At 41.6% G+C, this 12,750-nt stretch overlaps 1 protein-coding gene across 4 annotated transcripts in view; it reads left to right on the top strand.

The window, feature by feature from the left end:
* The window catches only part of exoc6 (exocyst complex component 6), a 49,409-nt gene that overhangs the window by 10,241 nt on the left and 26,418 nt on the right, over positions 1-12,750 (top strand). For all 4 annotated transcript variants that reach the window (XM_084341640.1, XM_084341639.1, XM_084341638.1 and 1 more), the window contains exons 3-12: positions 4,301-4,348; positions 4,544-4,634; positions 5,355-5,400; positions 9,338-9,391; positions 9,650-9,800; positions 9,903-10,064; positions 10,298-10,366; positions 11,055-11,138; positions 11,791-11,837; positions 12,005-12,125. In XM_084341640.1, the coding sequence (XP_084197766.1) occupies positions 4,301-4,348; positions 4,544-4,634; positions 5,355-5,400; positions 9,338-9,391; positions 9,650-9,800; positions 9,903-10,064; positions 10,298-10,366; positions 11,055-11,138; positions 11,791-11,837; positions 12,005-12,125 (873 nt within the window). The remainder of the gene's footprint in view (positions 1-4,300; positions 4,349-4,543; positions 4,635-5,354; positions 5,401-9,337; positions 9,392-9,649; positions 9,801-9,902; positions 10,065-10,297; positions 10,367-11,054; positions 11,139-11,790; positions 11,838-12,004; positions 12,126-12,750) is intronic.

Raw genomic sequence — 12,750 nt, 5'->3', positions numbered from 1 at the left:
TAAAATATAGTGGCCATGGACTCCAACCAGCTACCAACTAGATTGTTAAGAGAGCCAAATTAAGTATGGATGCTTCACATCCGGTCTGATGTGAAAATGTGAAATAAAAGTTGAGATGGGGTCAACAAAAGACTAAGAAAGTTGCGGAATGTTTGGAAACATTCTACAGGTAAACAGGTTCATTGGTTACTGGTGATAGTATCATGATTGAACTGGACATCCTCAAAAGGCTCCATGGCTTTTGAAACATTTGTTCATCTCCTGAGTTTACAAACCCTGTTTGCACTTTAGGCCCCAATAGAGCCAACACGACAGTATCTGTGAGGATGCTCCGTTATCCAGCTGAAATCCAGAAGAATCAAATATGACAAAGTGAAATGAAGACATTTCACTTCCAAAGTCAGTGAATGTTCGGTTAAGAAGAGAAACGTTTTTGTTTTATATCCAGTAAGATATCCGCTGATCGGATTGGCCGATATTTTGCATTTTATGCAATTTGTGAGATCGGCTGTAAAATCTTAATTCCCCGATCTTATCAATGACGTCATTTTCGTGCTGAAACTCCCCGCAGATGCTCCCATTGCATAGATTGCAGACGGCCTGTGTCCCACCTGTCCCACCCACTCCGAAGAAGCTCCACACCACCGACACACCTGCCCAAACCCGACAGCTAGTTGTGAGCCTTGCACGATGTGACGGACAATAACGTTTTTTGAATCTTGAATCATTAGCTGTGGGGGAGCATCTGCAAAATGCCCCAATATGACAAATTTATCAGGCACCTGGATTCAAGAAACTGAGCGTGGAAAAAGAAAAAGAAACACCGAAACGGATGCTAAAGCAAGCTACTTCAGACAGTACCCGTCCGTATAGCCGTGACAGTGAGAAGGCAAGGGGAAGGCAAGGGGTGGCACCCCACATTTCAACATTTGCTGGCATACTTTGATCCACGTAGTAAGTTGTTGCGCCCATTATTTCTGTCTTAAGTTATTTTGGTTGACCTGACTGAACTTTGAACTTATGTCTGGCCAGTCCTTGAATGCCCTCTAGAGGTCATTGATGTTTTACCCTTGCATCTCTGTCAGGTTGGGGCATGGCAAAGATTGTTAAACATTGGCAAAAATGCTTGAGAATACTTTTGTTGGTACTCAGTAAACAGTACATAAGCATATACAGTAAATTAACAAGTTATTTAAATACACATATTGCCCCCTCATGTGATTGGATTGGTGATCAGTGATTAGTGATCGGTTTATTCAAACTCATTGATCGGTGATTGGTGATCGGCCCCAAAAATCCTGATCGTGTAAAGCCTAATATCCAGTGTCCTGACTGGTGCTAACTGTTTGAATTAGAACTTCTAGATCTGTAATCTAACAAGGTAGTTAATCTAAACAGACACTGTCTCATAATAGAAGTGTCATAGGCTGTACAGCTGCTAGCTGACCAGTGCAGCATTATGTTGTTTCAGATAACCATCTTAGTTAGGTTTCTAGAATTGGTACTTGTCTCTTTGCTCTTCAGCACTCTGGCTGTGGTGCTTGGGCTGAATGGAGAGGCTGTGATTATGTAGTCGTACCCCCTTGTTTGGAAGCTTCACTGTTGAAAGGATTGTCATCAAAAAGCCGACTGGTCAATTGGGTCATGGCTCTCAGCCGTGTGACAAGAGCCGAGAGTTCAAAAATCCCCATCCAGAATCGAGAAGTTTGTCACTGAATCTGTGAGAAAGAGCCTGTCACAAGCCATTAAACCACATGAAAGGCCCAGTGCACTGATGATGGGTTCAGGTCCCCGCTGCCTGGTTAATCTGAATTTGCCTGCTTTTGTCCTTGCCCCTTCATGGACAATGAGCTGATTACAAGGCTGAGCAGCTGCGGCGAGGGAAGTAGAGAGGGAAAAGAGAGGGCATGAAAAGGGGGAGCAGACAGAGAGAGTAGGGACAGAGAGACATGTGACAGCAATTGTGGGTGAACCAATACCAAGGTATTCATACATTCTAAAAAAGTATTGAACATGTGAAATTTAAAAGGCGTGAAAAAATTAAGTGCTCCCTAATACCTCTTTGACACTGAACAAAACACACACCAACAACCAAACATCTGGATCTTGTCTTCAGTGTGAATGGGTACAACTGGCATTCATACCCAGGTCAAATCACTCTGCAGTTGTCACGTTTATCTGCTCCAGCTTGGATCACCATCAATAGAAACATGACTAGACATGGGCCGATCCACAGTTTTTCAGTTCCCATCCGATTCCGTTACACAACGGCCGATACCGATACAGATTCCGATACAAGAGCTCTTTATATTTTGATATTATAATTATTATCGTTGGTATTGTGTTGAAGGTTACATCACAAGGCTAAATTAAACCACACAGCACTTCTTATTAGAAGAGCAAAAAATATTGACCAAGGTATTGAATTTAATTGTATTCCAAAGGAATATATTTATGTTAGGCTTCACGTACAGACAGGTAGCAGCAACAGCTGTAACGTTTTCATTCAAATTAAATATTTGAAATGCAAAACTGTAGAGAAATAAATATCTACATGATCGAAATAACCTTCAGGCAAGCTCATGGCTTTAACATCTTCTAACAGCGCCACTAACTGCGATGACACTCGGTTGTATCGATGTTGCAGTCTGTGAAATGTATTTTCTGAATGGCAGACTATACCTGGTCTCTAAGTGCTCCAACAGGCTGCGAAATGTGATAATGTCCACGACAGATAGTGGTTGGTCATAGAGTGTAATGAAGATGAACAACTTCTGTGTAATCCCTTTAGCCTTTGGGTTGTCTGCTGGAAGTTTTTTGCATCTCAGGAAAGCATCAGCGAGAGTCTACCACCCGCTGGTGTCTGTTTGGCTGTTTGCTTGCATGAAGTCCTGGTACTCTTTCACGTGAAACTTCTGCAGGTGCTTGACTAAACTGCTGGTATTGTACGACGCAACCGTACCGCCACCCCTCGGCACACTGGCTTTACATACATTACACATTGCTGTCTTGTTTTTCGCCATTTCTAGACCAAAGTATCTCCAAACTGAGGACATTTTGGTTAACCAACAGCTAATGTTAATAGCAAGGATGTTACATTAAAACCTGGACATAGCCATGGAGACGGAGCCCCAGCATGAAGCCAAAATGGCTCGACTTCCTTCCTTCCGTGGTCATTGAGGATGCCATATACGCTGAGATGCATCGAGAATCGTTTTGCATTGGAAGTGTTGACAGCTGAATTGTAATCTAATCGTGAGACCAGTGAAGATTCACACCTCTAATTTATATGCAGGGCTTTTTTAAAAATTTAAATGCTAATTACTTCAGTAATATCTTTGGCCCTGTTTGCTTTCACATCATTGTTGGACTCGTGTTTATTTTTTGATTTTTTTCTTGCCTTGTTCTGGTGATTGACAGATTGACAGTGTGATACCGTCTAATATGTGTTGGCATGTTTGACTGACAGAACTGTGGTAGACGCAGACACACCGTTCACAGGGTTATAATCTCGCCCACTGACTTATCCTCTGGCCATATGACATTCAGACGTGTTTGTTGTCTGACGGCATGCACTGACCTGTGACGTCTGAGGCGGTTTGGGACAAATACGTGTACCAATCACCTATAGAAAGGAGTCAATCTGCTATTTTGAGTGGGTTTACCTGCGTTAAAAAAAACCTGTATATACACGCTGAGTTTGTAAAAAAAATTGTATAACAGAATGTCATGGAATGAAACCTAAATAATACGTAATACTCATTTCACACTTTACAATAAATACCCTAACACCCACTAACAGCAGTGCAGTAGAACAGGTTTTCTGCTGATAACAGTGTTAGTGGTTTTAACTGTCCACAGGTGCTGTCCTTAGGCAAGACACTGAACCCAGGCTTGCTCCCTTGGCACTGGGAATTCACGAGCCAGTGCTATCCAAATTGCCAGCTCCAAGCCAAGATAAATGGGGAGGTTTGCATCAAGAAGGGTGTCAGGCGTAAAAAGCCCAGGCCAAATAAAATTATGGGATCTAGATTTTCATGCCAGGTTGGGCAGTTTTCCAGTGAGATGGAAACAGATGAACCGCTGTGGCAACAGAGAGCAGCCGAAAGAAAAAGAAAACGAATTGTGTGTTTGTAAAAACGGAGTTTACACACCTCAATCACTGATGTGTTTTTAATACTCAGTGGAACAGAGGAATGAGAGATAGAGGATTTTTTGATGATGATAAACCTTGTAGTAATTACGAGCAGAGAGATACTGAAGCTGTACAGTTACACTGATGCCTGTGTTTGTTTTACAGGGTCAAGTTACTGACACTAATCGAAGACTACAAGAAGCTGGGAGGGAGGTAAGTGCATGTATGCGTGTATGCATGAATGTGCAGAAGACAAAGACGTCCTTCTTATTATGCTGTCAGGACATATGCATGCTCGTTTAACTGCAAAGATAGTTCTGCTTTAGACATGACCGTTCTTTAACCCAGTAGTGAACAGGCACGGCCTCTTACTCATTGTCTCCTTCCATTGTGTGTTTCTTCCCTCAGGTGACAGCTCAGACAGAGGAGGTGATCCGCTGTCGGATCCAGCAGAGGAACATGGCCACCACTGTGGAGAAGCTCCAGCTCTGCATACCAGGTGCCACTGCTGCTTGTGTGTCAATGGTCACTGAAGATCTAATGTTAATGACGTGTTAGTGTTAGTCACCTGAGTGACCTCAAGATGCCACTGGAGTCCATATTAATGTACTTATTATGACCAGGTTCAAACCTTGGCTTGGTGAGAATAAGTTCATTTAATAGTTAATTGGTTTCCTAGATGAATAGATCCACAAGTATTTAGCTGGCTGTGGTAAAAGCTTTGGTAATTCTTTAAATATTAAGGAAAGCTGATATATAGTTCTTTCTTCTAAAGGGTTTCTTCAGAGGTACTACAGAGCTATGATTTATATAAAGACAAGACACACCTTCATGTGTCTGTGCATAATAAGAAGACTCGTGCTTCTGGTGTTTTTGACCAGTTGTCTGAGGAAGTTAAGTTCAAACATTTCTTGATTTGATGATAATCATGTTTTTTAAGCATGTTTATCAGCTTTTTTGTAAAAGCTTCACAAAATATTGGTTGGTAAACACTGTCTATGCATGCTCCGATAGACAGAACTCAAACTCAGATGTGTGTGTGGTTTAACAAGTCACAAGGGGGAGGTCTGCAACTTAAATCAAGCCCACAAGTAACCTGAAATATATTGTGGTTTGGCCTTTTCTTTCTGTTTTCTTAAAAACAGATTGAAGGAAATGTTGACGAAACAACCTCAAACCATGTTTCTGATCATCTTTCCCATTTTCTTTTCCTTTGCAGTTCTAGAAATGTACAGCAAACTGAAGGAGCAGCTGGAATCCAAAAGGTACCAATCTCCCAAAGCATTCAGCACAATGCGACTGATGTGTAACTGTAACACAACGTACAGGAGTAGGGTCCAAAGGCTCCCAGATTCTTAAGAGTAATTTCACATCTAATTGCTCAGTCAACTAGTGGTGACAACATCCTTTTCCCCACCTTGAGAAGCTTTGATGTTCTGAAGTACTATAGTGCCAAGCCACATCTCAGTTAGGTGTGAGCTCAGTGTCAGACCCTTGAGCCAGCTATAATATAGTGTGGTACTACAACACCACAGTACATAGCTGCTGAACAGGTTTTGGAAGAAGCATGTTGTCGCCACTTCCTGGCATGGCGAGCCAGATGGGTGTGGCCAGAGGTTCAACAGACATTTCATCCCATAGAGTCTAGTGTGTTATGTTCCTTCAAAGACTTACAGGCTGAACACACTGCCTGCATCACTTGGCGTTACGTCTTTCTTTTCATTTCAGTACCATGTAAACAGGGTAGAGCAGACACAATGCCGTGTGAGTAGTCAGTTCATCATTGTCAAAGAGAACATTTCAGATATCCATGTCATTCTTTCGAGGACAAACAGCATCACTTTTGCCATTCATATGTATTGGGCTTTTAATTTCAGATATTCATATTTATGATATCTAAAGGAAACATTCTGGATGTTTGCAATAGAAAAGGGAAAATGTCCCATGTCAGGTATCTACAATCTACAAAGTGTTACTAGTCATAATTACACCTGCCGCCAGTGACAGCTACAGTATGACATTGATGATTTTGTTGCCCAGTCCTAGCATTTATGAAGTGCGTTAGAGTAGATTTCAAAATATTGAGAACTATATTGTGTATTGTGATATAGCCTAAATATATCACAATATTATTTTAAGGCCATAGCATAGCTTCAGCATTGTGATTCACCACACTGTTGTTTTGCTGCTATTGAGCTTCAGGTGACTATCAATCCTCTGTACCCTCTGTAGCAATAACATGCTACTCACTAGTGATTATTCACTGGAGTCATATCTGTCAATACAGTGAGAACTTCCATTGCAGATATCCTAGAAAATGTCACAGACATGAAGAGCTTACACTCAACAGGTGAAGGGTGGTTTATTTTTTATGTGCACTCTCTTTGTCTCTCTCTCCCTCCCTCCATCTCCTTCACTGATAAATACATCTGTAAAAAATACACTTAATACCTATTATTATGTCCTCAAAGGGCTTCACTACATATATAAGTATGCACAGCATAGATGTAAACTGCAACCTGACTGGTTGGTGGAGACATTCGGCTGCGAGGTGGTAATTCCATTTTTTTTAGATATCCTAAATTAAAACAATTTCTGATATCAGTAATGTAATTATGATCATCCCAAATAAATTGTGACTATTAAAAATGTCATGACCAATATCCTAAATGTAAAAATATTATCAAAAAGATATTGAATTGAAGCTTTATCCTCAATTCCTAATCAAATGTATCATCAGTGATGCTGGCTGTGGTTTTGCAGCACAGTAGGCAGTGAAAGACTGCTTTGTAACCTGGAGTTACTCTTTGGCAAACTGAAGTGTAAATAAAACTATAAGCAAAACTGTATACATTCCTGTTGTCCATCTAGAAAGAGAAAGCTCAGAACTCATCCACTGCTATCTGGGTTTGATTGAACTCCTACCTATGAACTCCCCTGTGAACTTCACGTTTGGCCGTATTTACATGCCTGTCTAAAGAGGGGACGGGAGTTCATGACAGGAAAATAATGACCCTTTCTTGTTCATTACTGTGTACCAGCGGAGAGACCATTCACTGGCCGGACAATTGACCCTCAGTGTGCCCTTGTTCACAACAAGGCCCCCTCACTGCTGCACTGTCACGGCCCACAGCCAATCCAAGGCAATTAGACCATGCTGGCCACCTTGTGGGATCTGTGTATGTGGTGTGTACTTGAAGCACTAATGACTTAGCCCTATACACTTACTATACATTGGAAGGAATTCGTATGGCATAAATGCACATAATTATCTGCACTGTATGTGGTGATGCCCAGGTCACATTCTGTTCAATGTCCTGCCACTTGCAGCCTTTGTTTCCTCCGTCCTGGTGCTCTGCACTCTGACAAACCTTTTCACTGTACAGTTTATGAGGCTGTCTTCTGTTCATGTGTATACAACACATTTTACACTCACTGACCGACCAATTAGATCCCTTCACAGCCTGCCTATCAGCCTAATGATGGGAGCTCAGCACACTGACCCAAGGCTGAACCCTTGGGCTGTGTGCGAACTATGAAAGACCAGAATATCTTGGAAACACAGGTGGCTGAATAGCCATTGAGAATAACAAAATCACACTGCATGCAATGAATGAGACATACATTTTATAGCTCTTTGACCCCCATTAGACCTTAAGATGTGATCAGATGACCCATCAGTTGGTGACCTAAAGGAGAAAGCACCACCTCACCATATTTTAATACATTACTATTTAATCCATTAGGTGTTCTCTTGTTGTCTGGAAGCACTGTAAATGAATATCATTATTTACTGACCTGTTTTATATTTACTGCAACACTTGTTTTTTCTACTGTGTTTTCCCTTGTTAACAGGCCTGGTTCACCTGTAACCAGGCAGTTAACTGCTCATGAACCAAACACTAAAGTCATTTTTTCAAGGAGAGTTAAATGTGTATGGTGTACATTGAATCAGTTACTGCTTACTGTAATTGTTCCTTCTATTCATACTGGCCATTGAAAGAACGAGTGCAGTGCCCCTTCAAAACATGCTGCTTGGCAGATGATCTAGTACTGTGAGGGGTTGACAGATCCAGTCTCAAGCCTCCTGAACTGCTCACAGACTCATCAGGGCCGCTCCGATACTCACAAATAAGTTTAATATGTGCAATTTAAATTCTGGATGATTACACCGGTACTTTCCGAGCCAGACAGCAGTTCTAGCCCTTTGAAGCTAACGTTAGCGAGTGTTGTTGACAGAAACTTAAGATCTGACCTCTCTGAAGAAATTCTCACTGAACAATAGACAACCTGTGTTAACCGCATCTCCCCACTCGTCCAGACTTGTTTAACCTTCCGCTTTTGTTTTTTACTACAGCAAGTTGTTGCATTGCAATAAACTGCATTTTTTTATTACGCCCCATGAGATAATGACAGAGGGATTACATGTGAGCCGGCTTAGTCTGCATAGCCATGAAGCCAGAGGGCTGAAGCCACGGCCCCGCTGCTCCACAGAGCAGTGTGAAAAAAGCTTAACCTTTGAACCAATGTTGAATGTCCTTTCTCTGTTGACCGTAGCTGTTTTTTGAACGTCTTTTCAATGGAGAAATGCTAACTGGGAGGGGACATCACTTGAAGACATTAATCAAGTCGCTCACACTGCAGCCATATAAGGAGTAATACAACTTTTTTCACATATGTAGTAACATCTGGAATTGTACTGTTAAAGGTCCCTTCTTTATGCACTTCCTATGTCAGCCATAGAAGACAAAATCAACAATCCTCATTCTGTATGTATACAAAAATGTATTCCAAGTTTATCTGAAGATGAAATGACAAATGACAAAGCGGATATCTTCCAAATCTTTTTATGACCTTCCCTGTTTGTGTTACCCTGACAGTGATTCCTTACTTAGCTGGAGCAGAAAGATAGTAAAAGAATCTCCTGTAACTTGGGAAGATCAAACCGCCTGAGTCTTAAATCAGCTTCAGATAATCTTTGGAGTATGTCATGTCCCATCTCACTAACATTAGAAGCTAATTAGAAATGGATCTTTAAATGGCTAGTACGAACAGGAGGACTGAATACAACAAGCGAATCAGTTCCAGTGCCTGATTATTGTTAAAAGATAGCCTTGATAATGTGAACCTGTCCTTTAATGGTTGTGAGTAAAGGCCCATAGCTGTGATTGCATCTTAACTGAAGCTGTACTGTTTCTGCAGATACTATGCTGCGTTGAAAACCATGGAGCAGCTGGAGAAGGTCTACATCCCCAGGTAGGTGTATACCATCAAGGTTCTTGAAGGAAAGCTCCAAAGATGGCTCTGAAAGTTTGTAGCTTGGTTATAGAAATGCTGGCTTCACAGCATTTATAATATATTACATCAGGGACTGTGAATGTGACCCTATTTAAATTTGACATGGAAACCAAGACAGAAAGCAGCAGTGTGATACCCTTCTTCACCCTTTACCCTTTTCTATATTATATTAGGTAAAACTAGATGGATTGAATAGACTCCTCCTGTCCCCCACAGGGTCAGTCAATATAGGTTCTGTCAGATCATGGCTGAAAACCTGCCCAGACTGAGAGAGGAGATCAAGGAGATCTCCATGTCGGACCTCAAGGACTTCCTGGAGAGCATCAGAAAGCACTCAGACAAGGTTGGAGAGACTGCCATGAGACAGGTACGAGAGTTTTTTTTAATTTTTATTTACCAGCAGATGTGAAAAGGTATTTTTCAGCTAATGATGTGTGTGTATGTGTGTGTGTGTTGTTTGTCCCTCTAGGCACAGCAGCACCGGACATTTAACAGTGCTGTTGCCAAGCAGGCCAGTATGGGCCACTACACCAAGCCTGTATACTCCCTTAATGGACGAACACACTCCCACACTCACAACGGCCTGATGATGGACGACGACACAGGAGATGAGGAAGAAGCAGATGAAGAGGTGAGGAAACATTGGGTGGAGTTGGATGTGCCAGAAAGTGATCCTACTGAAATAATCCTATTCATCTTCATCTAAACAGGGTTTTAGTGAGTCTAAAGAGTGGCTTGGTATTTGAGTCATGATGTAAAAGTCAGTTTGTAATGTTGCATACATAAATAAATAAATATGAAAAAAAATAAAATAATCCAAGAAATATTTGACACAAGTCTTGTTTCCTCATCTGTGTCTGACAGGTTCTTACAGCTCAGGACCTGGTGGACTTCTCACCGGTCTACAGGTGTTTGCACATTTACACTGTGCTGGTAGGTTTCTCTCTGTCTCACACTCACACACATTCGTCCACAGACGGGGTCATAGTCACACTGTGGTGTAGCAGCATCATAAATAGATACAGAATTTAACATGATCAATAAATGACATCACTGACCATTTCGTCTAGGACCTCTGCAGCATCCAGGTTCATCACAGCAGAGCAGTTACACTGGATTGATCCAAGGCTTATTCATACTAAACACTTTCTTATACTTATACTTATACTCTCTTATATACACTATACTTATAAGCTAGCCCGATGGAGGGCACTGTGGACACACTTCATCACTTAGCAGTTTCTCCTTGCCACTGTTGCCAAGTGCTTGCTCATGGGTTAGTGTTGTGTCTCTGTATAATAGTCTAGTCCTTTTTAACAAAAAAACATGAAAGTGACATTTTCAGATTGAGCCTCCTGGAGAATGTTTATGAAAAACTTCATGAATGCGTTTTCAAATGTAGATGGTTGCTGACTGTTTTTCTTTCGCTTTCTCCATTAAGATTTTCAAACAGTTAACTCAATGAACTGTAACTTTATGCCAACTACTTTTGAAATATATTATTCTTATTATTTATAATATAAACATAAAGATCATCTGGCTTTCTTTAACTAACTACATGTCGTTGTCATTAACCTTTGGAGAGGTTGTTGAAGCTTGTTATATTTCTCTGTGTCTGCAGGGTGACCGAGAAACATTTGAGAACTACTACAGGAAACAGAGGAAGAAACAGGCCCGGCTAGTGCTGCAGCCACAGGCTAACATGGTAAGCAAAACACAAACAGGCTCAGCATTACAGCCAATGGCTAATATGGTAGCAGTATTATGCTACATGAATTGAATATTTATGAAATTCAGTTCATCCTTCTTAAATGTAGCCTGTATCAGGACTGAATGTTCCTGACTTGAGCAGTATCCTGTAGGGCAAAATGTTTTGGATGAAGAAGCCCACAGAACCCACAGAAAGTTGACAGCCAGATAAACAGACCCTCCCAGTTATTAACAACTAACATTTGCAGTTCACTAAAGACAAATGTACACTATAAGATATTGAAGCACTAAATTCCAATTTTGACTTAACTGTGTAGAATCTAAAATATATCTTTGCTGACCCGAGGTGTAGTTTTTCCTACCTAAGACACCATAGAATACGGCGATGCATGCCTCTAGCCCTTTGCACTTTTCCCCATTGACTTCTACTAGTAAGGTCTACAAGTTAAAATGTAATTCTCCTATTATTTCCTGTACTAACAGCTGTCTGGTGTGGTTGTTACGGTCTTGAATACACTAACAATGACGATTTGAAAAACAGTCCTTGCTTACAAATACAATACAACACAAACATTTTTATATACAGTATTATGCATTCATGTACCTTCGTTAAACATGACAGTTTGTGTGTGTTTGTGTGTGTTCAGCATGAGACAGTGGAAGGCTATAGAAGATACTTCAATCAGATTGTTGGGTAAGATGTTCCTCCTTATGTCTCCTCATTGCCACGGTACAGAATATTGTCTTTGACATCACATTCTGCTGACCTTTAAAACTGTTTGATTAACCTTCCGTCAGTTTTGTTTGCTCCAGTGTGAACAGAAGTTTTGAGATATGTGTGTTTTCTGTGTGTGTCATCAGGTTCTTTGTTGTGGAGGACCATATCCTCCACGCCACACAGGGGCTGGTGACCAGAGCTTTCACTGATGAACTGTGGAACATGGCCCTGTCCAAGATCATCGCTGTGCTGCGCACACACTCTGTAGGCCCTCACACACACACACACACACACACACACACACACACACACACACACACACACACACACACACACACACACACACACACAGTCAGCAGGGAGTGGACTGTGAATGAGAAGGAGACAGTTGAGGGTTAATAGAGATAATAGAGCCTGCTGTGGATCTATTTATACTGGAAGAACCTTCATTTACTGACTGATACACACACACACACACACACACACACACGCACACACACACACACACACCCACCCACACAACACTGTGGAGGTCAGTGCCCCCACAAACACACTAATGATGTCACTCTTAAGAGAAGAGGTCAAAACACACATACGTATGCAGCCAAAGAGGAGGTCATTGGGGCCTTAATGAGAGACAGATTGCAACAATAACAGCAGATTTAGAAGGCATATTCCTGACCGCTGGGCTCCAGTCAGTTGTAAATGACCGAGAGGATTATGCTAACAGGCCAGAGAATAGCCTGCACAGCGTGGGGTGAGAAGACTAACAAAGGCCCAGGTCTCCCCCCTGGCCTCCAGCCCCTCTGCAGGGCCACGACAAAGGCAGCTCCACACTGCCCTTACAGCCGCGGCACAGTCAGTCCACAGGGATTAAGTCTTTTTCACA

Source organism: Pagrus pagrus, assembly GCF_965226575.1.
Source record: "Pagrus pagrus genome assembly, chromosome: 21".
Lineage (NCBI taxonomy): Eukaryota > Metazoa > Chordata > Actinopteri > Spariformes > Sparidae > Pagrus > Pagrus pagrus.
This window is presented reverse-complemented; position numbering and strand designations above follow the sequence as displayed.